This window comes from Dermacentor andersoni, chromosome 2 (assembly GCF_023375885.2).
Source record: "Dermacentor andersoni chromosome 2, qqDerAnde1_hic_scaffold, whole genome shotgun sequence".
NCBI classification, from domain to species: Eukaryota; Metazoa; Arthropoda; class Arachnida; order Ixodida; family Ixodidae; genus Dermacentor; species Dermacentor andersoni.
The window spans coordinates 243,188,411-243,200,605 of NC_092815.1; the positions used below are offsets into that span (position 1 = coordinate 243,188,411).

Genomic DNA, 12,195 nt, shown 5'->3' on the forward strand with positions numbered 1-12,195 from the left:
GAGGGGTTAAGCGATTTCTTCGGTTTGTTAAATTTAGAAGTTTAGCTATTCGAATAGCGAAAGAAGCATTGTATTGATTGTTTTTATTTTTCATATTATGCCCATTACTTTCGCGGAAGTCCTGCTAAATAACTGAGCCGAAATTTGTATTTGCGTGACGCAGCTTTGCCTTCCGCTTTTTTTCATGTACTCGGGCGGTACTGACGCTCAGCGTCCACAAGCAAAATCGTCCCAAGCTACTTGTGAGGGCATAGCCAAGTGCGCAAATGTTCAAATCTCTTTGGTTTATCAAATCATTTCACTCCCTCTCTTTGATACAATAAATTAAGCTTCTACCTGTACCATTCATATATGCTTTCTTTCCTACTTCTTAGTTTTCTCTTTAACGAAAAGAACAAGCAGAGTCCTACAAATGCATCATTGTCATTATTACTTCTTTAATGGACCACTTGGCTGGCACCTCATGTCACTGGAAATCTTTCCAAGCGCAATAAATAGAATATAATGGTGATCAACCTTTCTTACACTGATTTCGAGCAGCAAGACCATCCTTTTGAGAATGGGCAAGCTGCAACAATAAGGGTGTTGTCTTGATTACCACAACAACCTCTCCTTTTCCATACGGACGTACTGTTCGTCTAAAACACTCTCTTGCTGCTGAGGACGTTTTGAGCGGTAAGATAATCTGTTCTTGTTGCGAACCACTGTGCTGTTAATTAGAAGTCGCTAGCCGAATGCTATTCAATATACTGCAACTTTATATAACAGGTATGTGTGGTTTTGAGTTGTCTTTTACCTGACTTAGGCGAAACAACCATTCTGTGAAAATGTTTTTTTCTATTTGTGTAGAATAGAGTTTATCCCACTAGCCCTACATTTCAGGTTGAAACACCATGGCTATATAAGCCTGTCAGAAGGTACAGCAGCTTAGGCAGCTCGAACAGCTCTTCTATGAGAATATTACCTGCGTAGGTGTACTCTGCGTTGGGGTTGTTCTGATGTGTATAGAGTGCGCTTTAATGTCATAATTCTGTCGGTTTTGTGGCCGTCGCAGTACCGTAATGTAAGTATGAGTTACAAAGTAGAGTAAAACTCAGCCGTTCTTTTTTCTAGTGAGTTTTAGTGACCTATATTACGCGCTCCATGCGGTAACTATGCTACGTTTCAGTGCTTCTATTTCCAGGAGGCGCGGCCTAATGATCATTCACTGGAATCGCATGCTGCAACAATGAAAAGCGCGTGGATGCATGGCTTCTAAGCGTTAAGGGCATGCTTTGCACCCTTTAGAGAAAACGGTCTCATGGCAACTTAACGCGTCCTTTGAATGGGGTTTTTTATTTGTGCCAATGCTTTTTTGCTAGGATGTAAAATTGTTGGTTATAGACACAGTAAAACACCCGTGACGGGGTAAACTGGTTTACAGTGTATGTGTTTGCGCTAGCCCCATGATCATTGTGTTTCTGAATGTGTTCGTGGTTTTACGCAGTCAGCGCATTGGTGGTCGCACATCAGTTTCCTTCTTGTACGAGTCGGCGCTCTCATCGTGAGAGGAATACTCAAAGCTGCGTCTCCAGCATCCCTGTACCAGACGCTGGAGCGGCTCCAATACGGGTTGGCCCGGCACGCGGCAGCACCACCAAGCAGGCGGCGGTCGAGTCGCCGCCGCCTCGCCGCGGCTACCTAGCGTCCACTCCGCAGTCGGTGGCCTCCAGGTCGCCCTCGTCGTCTGCGTCGTCGTCGTAGTCGTTCACCACGTCCTGGATGAAGCTTGGCTCGGCGAAGAAGCTGACCGAGCCAGAGCGAGGGTACAGACTCGAGAGCGATGAACTCGAGCGAGGCGAAGTTGAGCGCGGTGAACCGGAACGCGGCGAGCCCGACCGAGGACTGGGAATGCCGGGAACTTGCAAGATGGCGGCTGTGGCGGAAAAAGTGACGCGGCTGCTACGACGGGAACTGCCCCCGGCGAGGGACTTTCGCTTGCTAGACGCCAGTTCTTTGGCGAAGTCCAGCACGTCGTCATAGTTCTCTTCCGATGAAGATGACGAAGACGAGGCTGGGGGTCCCGTGGTTCGTTGGTCTTCCTCGATGTTGTTGGGAGGCCGGGAGCTGGTGTCGCCGGACGAAGAGTCACGCGAGAAGAAGGAAGGCCTCTCGCCCCCACGGCCCGGGACCTCCAGGCGTGCCGCCCGCATCCTGCAGTAAACATTCGATATTCATTAAATCGACGCTGGAACGCAGTTTCATCACAGCAAATAGAGAGCACAGTGCAAGGCGCGAAACGGTGCTTTCGCTACAACGTGTTCCACATGTTGCAAAAGTGCGCGCTAGCGATAACTTAAAATATTGTATCAAAGGTTCCCCAAGCTTTACGGTGTCTTTATGCCCGTAATCATCTGATCGTGACCTCATCTTTTGTATAGTGACTTGGATTGACTATTGGCCAGTTATAGTCAGTTCTGAAAAACTGTGCTTCTGCCCGCAGCAGAAAGAAAATTGCTGTGATGCTATTCTTGATAAAAGTTTTATCACTAATATACCGTGTGTTCAAGCGAAAATTAGCAAAGCTAAGTTTGGGCAAGTTTGCATCTTTCACCGCGTTGTTGAAATCTATATTTTTGTTCAATATCTTGGCTAATGTTAGCTGGTGCACTCTACAATCAAGCCACATTGCATTCAGAAGTGCGACAAAAAATTCGGAATCTGCGCTTCCGCCCTTTGTCATCTGATGTCTGAACTAGGTTTGGCGGCTGCTTAATGGATGAATCGGTGTTGGCACTATATTGCGTTCACAGCTTGTGGTCGCAATGTTTTACGTGCTCAGAGGTGCATTTGTTTCTTCGAGTAATATAGGAGCATCTGCGAATCGAACATCGAGTAATATGCGAACACCGCGTAATATGCGAGCAGTTGAAATCAAGACACAGTAATTATGCTTCTCTCTTTTTTAATTTTAAGACACATCTCGAAGGTGCAATAGTATTCTTGACAGTGTTGATAATGTTACCTACTCTCTTTCTCACTGTCGTGTAGTTTGCGGTGTTTTGCACAACATATACGAATGCAAGGACATTTCGCTTCTATAGTAAACAATATTATGTGCTACCTCCCTTGTCACTGTTCGACGGTCTGCTCCATTGCCTGCATCGTGAAAGATTTGGGAAGCGCTACGTGTCACGCTTTTTTCGTGCATAGTTGTTTTTGTTTTTTTGTTACCTTGTTGGAAAAACACGCATGGCCATGAGTAGCGTTACCCAGCGCACAACCCTGGGCTCGTCGGACAATGTAGTGTGGCCGCCCTTTCGCGGCTCTGGATGACGTCATGCAGCATTCTCTCAATAAGAGTCCCTCCTCGCCTGCATCTCCTACGCTTGCCTTGGTAAGTAATTAACCCCGGGTAATTTTTCTTCAACACACTTGCTTTCCGCAGTCCTTCTCTGACATTATATATGGCTGCATTTTAAAGCGAAGCTGCCTTTGCAAACCCGCCTGCACCACCCTTGCTGACCGTGCCTATGTACTGGCGCTCCTCTGGACAGTGTGTTTGGCCCCGCATTATTCAACGCCTACGTAAACGATACGGTACGAGTTAGTCAGAGTGCGCAATGTTCAGTTTGCGCCACCGATCGAAGCTTTTTTTTTTTTTTTTTTTCAATCTGATGATATATCTCGTTTCCCAGTATTTGCTCGAGACACGCTGGAAAAGTAAGTGCATTGGACTAGGGCGAATTCTCCGGCTTTCAATGCTGCAACAACCAATGCTGTCCTTGACAAACGAACTCGTGAAAAAATTTGTCATAGCTTAGGGCTATGTCTCGGTGATAAAAAGATTGAGCTAGTAAGATATGTTAAAATATTGGGGGTTACTTTCAGTGAAGATTTAAAGTAAGATTCAAATGCGCATGATGTTGCCGAGAATGTTACCCAGGCATGTTGTGCACTTTAAAATTACTCATTTACATTGCCCTTTTCCAATCACATATACATTATTGTAGAATTGCGTGGGGAAATACCACAAGAAAGAACAAAATTGCTCACGCTACTAAAAAAAAGGCAATCCTATACATTTCAGATCCCATATGATGCTCATACATCTAACTTATTCAAAACATTTATCGTGCTTCACATAGGATACACGAACAATTTTAACCTTTTCGTAAAACACACGCATGGTCTGAAAAATAAAACAATTATTCCTCTGATTAGGTCAACTAAGATAATAACCCGAAAGACCTTATAACCTCACGCAGAAAGCCACATGGTATATGCCTTTTTCGCAAACGTCTTACGGCTTAAATAGTCCACAGTCCTTTATACCAAATTTCTCAAATTTCTCAAACAGCAAGGATATATATTTCCGCTGACACAATGACAAAGAAACAGTGGAAATAATATTTAATTAGAAATGCCCCATAGCACCGCTTAATGCCTTCATTCATTGCAGCGAAGTTTTCTATGTGCTTATTTTTCTTTATTATGTGATATATTTTCGATATCTGCTAGTATTTTTCTTTCAGTGTTTGCTGATTACTGTGTATGTATGTTATTTCACTGTTTTCTGATGTTACTTTATTTCTCTTTTTTATATATAAACATCTATTTTCATCTCACTATTTGCTGAAAAATTGCTCTAAAATATCACTATCAGGAATGTCGTCGAGGTGCTATTTCTGGAGCTTTTAATTCCTGTCCTTGCGTCTTTATCACTGTTTCATTTTATTTCTGTTTTTTATAACCACTGTAATTGTACAGTTAAACAAACCTCTATATAACGGACTTCAAGATAACGAAATTCTCGACATAACGAAGTATTTAACTTTTCATAACCTCAACATGACGGAGTGTGTTTGTATGCGATTTCAATAACGAAATTTCACTGCCGCCGCAAAGAAACGTCGAGACGATAAATGGAATCTGCCGCGGACGCAGATGGCCAAATGATTGAATTCAAAGCGGCTGTTTGCAAAGCAACCTCTCAATTCGCGCGCCGGGCTACAAGATCGAGAGCCGAATTGGAGCCGCATCAGGTTTCGTATAAAATCGAAGTGCGATAAGACCCTATCGCGCCCTGGACACTGTGTGTTTTAGGTGCTTGTGAAAGTGTGCGAGGGAGCGAGAAAAAAGGTGGTGGTTTCACGAGTGCCGCCTTCCTCAACACCCTCTAGAGAACTTAATGCCTTCCAGCTGTACCCTCTCCCCTTGAGCTACGTCATGCAAAAGCGGTCCTCATAGAAGTTAAGTGCAGCGTGCTACGAAGCTACGAACGGCGCACCTGTGTGGAAAATGAGACGTGGAAGACCGAGTGGGCGAAGACGGCGGTAACAATTCGACTAGTTCCAGGAACCCTGCCGCTTCTTGGATAGCTTCGCGGTAAGAAAGTCCTGGCATGCTGCGACATTTCTCCGAGCGCACTTTTTTTTCTAGGCGCGAACTGTGCATGTAGTTAGGCTCTGCGCTTGTGCTGCGATTGCGGTTGTGTGTCCGGCAAGCCTTCATTGCCGCAGAATGCGGATTGCGTTCATGCCAGCAGATGCCTAATAAGTGCTGCGTGCCCTATTGCTGGAGCAATCACAAATCGGGGCCGAAAAATCATACGTTCATGTTTCTGCAAGATCAATGACCGAGTATTGGGTGGCAATGCTAAGGAAAAGAAGAGAAAAGCTGGAATTCTGTGGAATAAGGCAGCTGTTTCTTTGTAAATAGTTGGACAAATGTTTTGTATCTCCATTGCTAAACTAATTTGAGGCGTTGTAAATATGTGGACTGCGGTACTGTATGTAATAATGACTTGAAAGCGAACTTATTCGTTTAGAGCCTAATCTAGACTGAAATAAATACATGTGCACCGAATGTGAAGAAGGGCACACCAACGAAGTTCTCATGAGATATGTGTTATGGTGCACTGCTAACATTTTGTTGAAGAACTTTTGTGGTCGCATGAACGGCAAATCCTTTGACGCCCACGATAAATCAAGGCAAAGAAGCTACTCTGAAGAAGACGGCAGCACTGTGACTTTTCAATATAAGCCATGCTCTCTGTCATCATTTCCCCGAAATTTGTTCTCAATTCTGAGGTTGAACCATTTCATTTTTTTATGTACGGGATTTTTAATAATGCAGCACGTAAATAGATTTGCAGAAATAAAATAATCTTGGAACACCCTCTGTTCTCTGCGGGCCATCTGCTCAATTACGCCTAAAAAACAATAACTGCGCTCTGGTTAACGTTGCCCATAAGGGCTCGATCCCTTCATTAAACCCGCATCCCCGAACACGTGGCCAGCCTCTTCTCCGCGACGTCACTCGCCGAGCGCTCAGGCCTTCTCTTGTAGAGGTGGTGTTGCGTTCCTGCGTGAGCAAAGGGAAAGAAGGGAAGGGGAGCTCGCTCGCGTTAACGCGATCAAGCGCGTGCGAGGGGACGAGCGGAGGGGGGTAAGCTGCCGCGCGTCTCCATTGCTAGCGCGCATAGCTAGCTGTAAGTGCGACTGAGCGCATACACAACCGCGCACCTTGCTTTAGAGGTAATCTGCCGCGTGTGCAAAGAATGGGCGTGCCGAGACGGCGTGAAATCATGCAAGATGCCTTCCTGCGCGTTTAGTATTGGAGGCAGCGTAATCTCGAATTTCGCTGACCCGTAGGAGCGAGAAGCAGACGAAATATTCACTCCCTGCTTCCGGCGCATTTCCTAATAGCGTCTACCCAGTGCGGGCGAAGCGGTCAGCCGCGTGGTGGGAGTGCACGCGAAAACATGGCTAGCTTCACTTAAAGGCTGTTTCACATGCAGCGACTGGAAGGACGAAAAGCGGGGCAGTCGTACGCGTCACACTGCGATTTTTAGAGGGCCCATTTCACATGATTGCGATTTGAAGAATGCGACTGGTGCAACGCCCAGGGTTGCTTACTGCCAGGTTTCGTGGCACACGCTGCATAATTAGTTTTATTGTAATGAAAAAAGGAACCTTTATATTATAATATTATTGACTTTTCTTGATTAGGTGCAAATAATATGCACGTTTAGTCATTTGAAAACGTGTTCAGATGTGTTTTGAAGTGCGCAACGGCGGCTTCTGAAGTTCAGTGCGACATGGCGCACATAAACAGCTGTTCGCAGGTGGTTCAGCGCAGTGTGTTGTCTTATCTGCCTTCTATGACCATTTCGTTCCGCCTGCGCTACAACAATCTACAAGATGACTTATCGACAAGTTCATATAGCTACCCTCACCATGAAGTCGTCGTGTCAGCCCAACAAGATCCTCGGGCTAGCCGTGCTCGACATCAGCTTCCTGGAGAAATGATGTGTGTATATTGCTCGTGATTGCGCATATGCGGTGCCTGCTCCTAGCCATATTATTGCGCCAAACGCAACAACAAGCACCAATGCGAAACATAAGCAGCAGGCGGTGTTCGTTGACGCTGCTTGGGTCAAAAATAAGGATGCGTGTACCTCTGTTGTTGTAGACACTCAAGGTAACATACGGCATGCCATCACCGTCTATACAAAGGACCCAACAGTAGCAGAACAAGTAGCAATCGCCTTAGCCATCCGGGCTAAGAGCAGGACACATATCTACAGTGATTCTAGAACAGCCATACGCAACTTTACCAACGGATATGTGATACGGATAGCAACAAAATTACTAGAGAAGGTCAACATTGAGAGGATTGAAATCCGTTGGTTTCCTGCACATGTGGGGGTGGTGGACGGAGCTCGGAGAAACCTCAATGAGGTGGCAAATGAAGCAGCACGAGGACTTTCTAGCCGTGCTCTTCAAGACCGAGCAACTTACACTTCACCCGGGGAACACAGGGATCGATTAATAACATATAAGGAAATCACGAAGCATTATTATTTAAGCAGAAGGGAATACCCATTGCCACACGGTAAGCTTTGCAGAGCCCAAGCGGTCACATTACGTTTGCTACAGACAAGAACATACCCAAGTGCAGATTTTATTAACAGGATCTATCCGGAGAGGGAAACTCAGACCAACTGTAATAAGTGCAATGGCATCATTACTCTTGACCACATGCTTTGGCAGTGCCCCGCGGTCTTCACAGACTGTGACAAGGAACAATAATGGTGGCGGCAAATGCTACACAGTGAATCACTCTCTGACCAATAACGGGCAGTCCAGAAGGCCCGCGATGTGGCTGAAGGGCTCGGCCTGACAGTCCCAACGTGGGAGCGGCCCGCGTCAACGTAGATTTGACCTTCAGGACCCAAAAAAGTTCTCCATACTATACCATACCAATCCGAAAGCCCGCGTGTGCCCCTGAACGAAGCCACAAATGATCTCTGTGATTACTGAACGTGGAACGGAAATTGTGTTGTGAAATTTTACCTTAGCGCTAGCCTGGTTCGCCCATCGCCGTGCATGTGCTGTGAATATAAATATGGGAGTCCTCTCTAAATATTTCTAAAGGCGCAAAAGCCGACGCATCAAATATTTTGAGCAGTTACCGTCACATTTGTTTAAAGCTGTACGCTGTAATATAGCATTCGAAAAGACGCGCTTCTCGTCCACTTTGTTGTCCTGTGTCTCGCGCTGCTAGTATACTCTGAACTTCTGACAAGAAGACCATATCAATACGCGCTATCCATAATGCAGGATCGTAGGCCCAGGGCAGGCGCACTTGCCGTAGGGTTTTTCAGCTCTCTGCTCAGCATCGACGCCGCTCACGGCTAGCCTATTTTGCGGAAATAAATGTTATTATTATATTATTAATGTTATTAGATATTACAGTTTCTTCACTGTAATTTATAGCAATCATCCAGATTTCTTAAGCTAGTCATGCATTTACTCTGTATTAGATCAACATCGTAAAGACATCGTTATGGGGTCATTTCAAGCTCGATTGCTCAGCCAGAGAAAGTACAAATGAAAGTCTCAATGTTCGTTCCAATTTGGTATTCCTAAATAGATTATATTGGCAGATTTTTATGCCTGCTTGCATTTTCTACAATCCTGTGTTCAGAGCTGGACAAACTAATTCCTTTTCTTGATGTCGAAAGGCTGCTTCGATGTCGATAGCAAGCTATAATTATTCATTTCAAAAGTGTCAAACAATGACTATATCTCTAAGCTTCTCAATGCGTTTTTGTTCCACGAACACAATTAAGCTTTTTCTCCCTCTCATTGACAAGCACCGAATGATACTGTTCACTTGCATAAGTATCAGGATACAAACATTCTGGTGTTTGTCCTGAGCATTTCTCTGCAGCCTATAGTCTGCATGTTTGTATCAAGTTCTGGTGTTGCAATCGCAGTGATCTACGCATATATCTACAATGTGGCCATGCAGCAACAACCACATTGATAAGCGAAAAAAAAAAGAACAGCAGATCCAGTGCACGCGTTGGAATCTATGCGAAGTGAAGTTTTTGTGAAGTGGTCAATTAAGTGCTGTTGAAATAACTCCGATATAGACAATTTGTCTTATTTTCAACAATACCACATGTCATCTTTTGCAAGGTTTGCTTATGCATCGCATAGGTCACAACCTTAAAGTCATGTAATCTTTATTCAGTACATGGTTCACAAACTATACCGAAATGCAAGCGGCAGTTAATGTAGATGCACACTGCGAGACATCAGCACAGTGACGTTTGTTGAGCAATGAATGGTGCGAGGCGAATGCAGGTGAACGAATCGCATGTGCTAATGTACTTACTTATTTATATAGGTCTTAGGCTGCAAGGTTGGAATATTAGGTGAGGGGGATAAAAAAGTAGTTACAAAACGAAGACAGGCACAACATTAAGAAAAAACCAGGCAATCAAGCAGCGCCAATACAATGCACTAACTAGCCCAGCGTGTTTTACTGGCACAACATAATACAATACTTAACAAAAGATAGCAGAAAAAATTACTGCCCATGCACCCTGTACAGATGGTAAACCAGCGAAGCTGAAATGTGCGGCCCCGGTGTTTATCACTGGGCTAATTCCGACAGTTTATTCAAGTCTTTCTATATCACGGGTTATGTTTGTGTTTCTTAATGAGGTTAAGCGCACATTTGGCTTGGGTTTATCATATTGTTTATTTGGAATGCCACACACTGCGCTTCGCAAGATCACCATCATGGAAAGTGCAATGAGTGGTTCATTGTCCTAATCCAGCTGGTCCATCAAAGTCTTCCTGAATTATGTTACGCATTTGTGTTTTGTAATGCGTTAATCATGGCATTTGTGACTCGGTTATACACTGTAGTTACCAAGTGACACACAGGGGCTGCACATTTCATTTAATTAAATACAGGGACACATTTTGAACCTACTGCGAAGTCGGAGAGAGACTGCTGCAGCCGCGCTCTGCTGCGAAAGAGACATCACTATCGGTATAGCCAATGGCCCACCACACTTTTGCTGTGAGATAGTAGCGACATCATGATCTTGTCTTAACCCCGTCCCCCTCTGTGTCCCTTCCCTGCAATAATACGTAGATAAATGTATATGTTTTAAATGAATTAGCATTTCTATGTCTACCCAGCAACAAATTTCTCCGCCCATTATGTAATACGAATGCAATGGCTCACACTTCCCTAAACTTTAATGGCTCATACACTAGGGTTTTTGTGATCGGACCACGAGTGTTTCGCCTAGGCATATACAGCTTCACTGTAAAAAGAATGAACACCTTTCTGCTAGAGACCAAGACGATCATGTGGCGTACCAACAGATGAAAGTTTATTGAACATGCCGAGTAAATGCTGGTTGACAAGCAATAAATCGCAGTTACACAAAAAGCAGAAGCAAAAAGGGATGTTGTCCATACAGATCCCAACAGGAAACGCATCTCTAAGGTCGTTGTGAATGTTCGGCTTGGTGAAGCTAATGTGTGCATTCTTTTTCTTTGCTTAAGTGCGTGCTTCCCCGACTTTTCTGGGGCCGACTCTGTTTTTGTGTATGTGTTGTATGGCAATGTTGTGCTGTTGGCTCGCACCCTGGCCGCTTCCAGAAAGCGCCTGCTTTGGGAAGGCGGTGGCCGGACGCTGTTCGGCGAAAAAGGGAGCGGCAGGAGTTCTCGCGCACTGGGTCTGGCGTGCGCCATACATCGCGCAGTGAGCCGCTGTAGCGGCATCTGGTGAAGGGTGTCTTTGGGGAGTGTTTGCGTCGGGCCGAGGCGCCGCGGGGGGCGCGAGCGGGGGCCACCGCCGGTGTGAGTTACGCAGCCCGGGGACATGGTCCCGCGGCTGGGGGGGGGGGGGGGGGGGATGATAATGTGCGCAGGTGAGCGGGCAGTGTGAGCTGAGGCCTGAGAGACGACGGACCGATCTCGTCAGGTGCGCGATAGGAGCGACGGACTGCTCCGAGGCCTTGCTCAGCCGCGTTCGTAAATGTGAACCCGTTTTCCTTATTTGCTATATACTCATTGTAACCGTTACTATCTGCCTGTAAATAAATCAGTTCGAATTATTGACATCCAGCATCGTTAGTCCCGGGATACCGAAGCAGAGAGCAGGGCATCAGCTCAGGAAGAGCCGAGAGCGAACTAAAACACGAAGAAGGAAGAACCCGGCGGAGGAAGGAAAGAAACACGTTACTGCATCCATCCCTAAAAGTGTAACAGAGGCCATGCGGACAAAAGATTCCCCGAGTGTCTTTGCATCTACAGCTTCCATAATTTCTCTAGGCATCCGCTCTCGGCAGAATGCTAGCTTCTACCTCTACAATGCACTCTGGACAGCTGAGCGTGCATTGTAGAGGAAGAAGCTAGCATTCTGTGCAGGTCGGCTGCCTAGAGAAATTATGGAAGCTGTAGGTCTAAAAATGCTGGGCGAATCTTGTCAGCATGGCCTCCGTTAGAAATGGATGCATTTCCTCTCAGGAAACACACATTGATTTTTGCTTTTCCTTTTTGTGTATGTACGGTTTATTGCTTGTCAGCCAGCATTTACTCGGTGTGTACATTAAACTTCTGGTTGTTAGGTCATCTCGGTTTTCTAGTTCGTCCTGTGCGTACTCTGGTGCCTTTTGCACCCAGGCTATTTTTTATTTTTTTGGACTTGTGATAGTTAATTAATGTCATGCAATTATCTATTGCTTTGTCGTTTAATGTATTTTTTATATATTTCAGAGTTTGATTCCGCTCTTTGCTGTGACGGGCCACATGTGTGTTCCTTTTGTACTGTCGCTCTCCGCTGCCTGTAATCTTGTAATGAAACGTTGTTTTCCGGGTGATGGGGCCAGTAAAGCTG

At 45.4% G+C, this 12,195-nt stretch overlaps 1 protein-coding gene across 1 annotated transcript in view; it reads right to left on the minus strand.

The window, feature by feature from the left end:
• Window positions 1–534: 534 nt before the first annotated feature.
• LOC126539720 (uncharacterized) overlaps window positions 535–12,195 on the minus strand; it is a 100,858-nt gene continuing 89,197 nt past the window's right edge. The window contains exon 3 of the mRNA XM_055075675.2: window positions 535–2,193. Coding sequence (XP_054931650.1) covers window positions 1,677–2,193 — 517 coding nt within the window. The 3' untranslated portion in view covers window positions 535–1,676. The remainder of the gene's footprint in view (window positions 2,194–12,195) is intronic.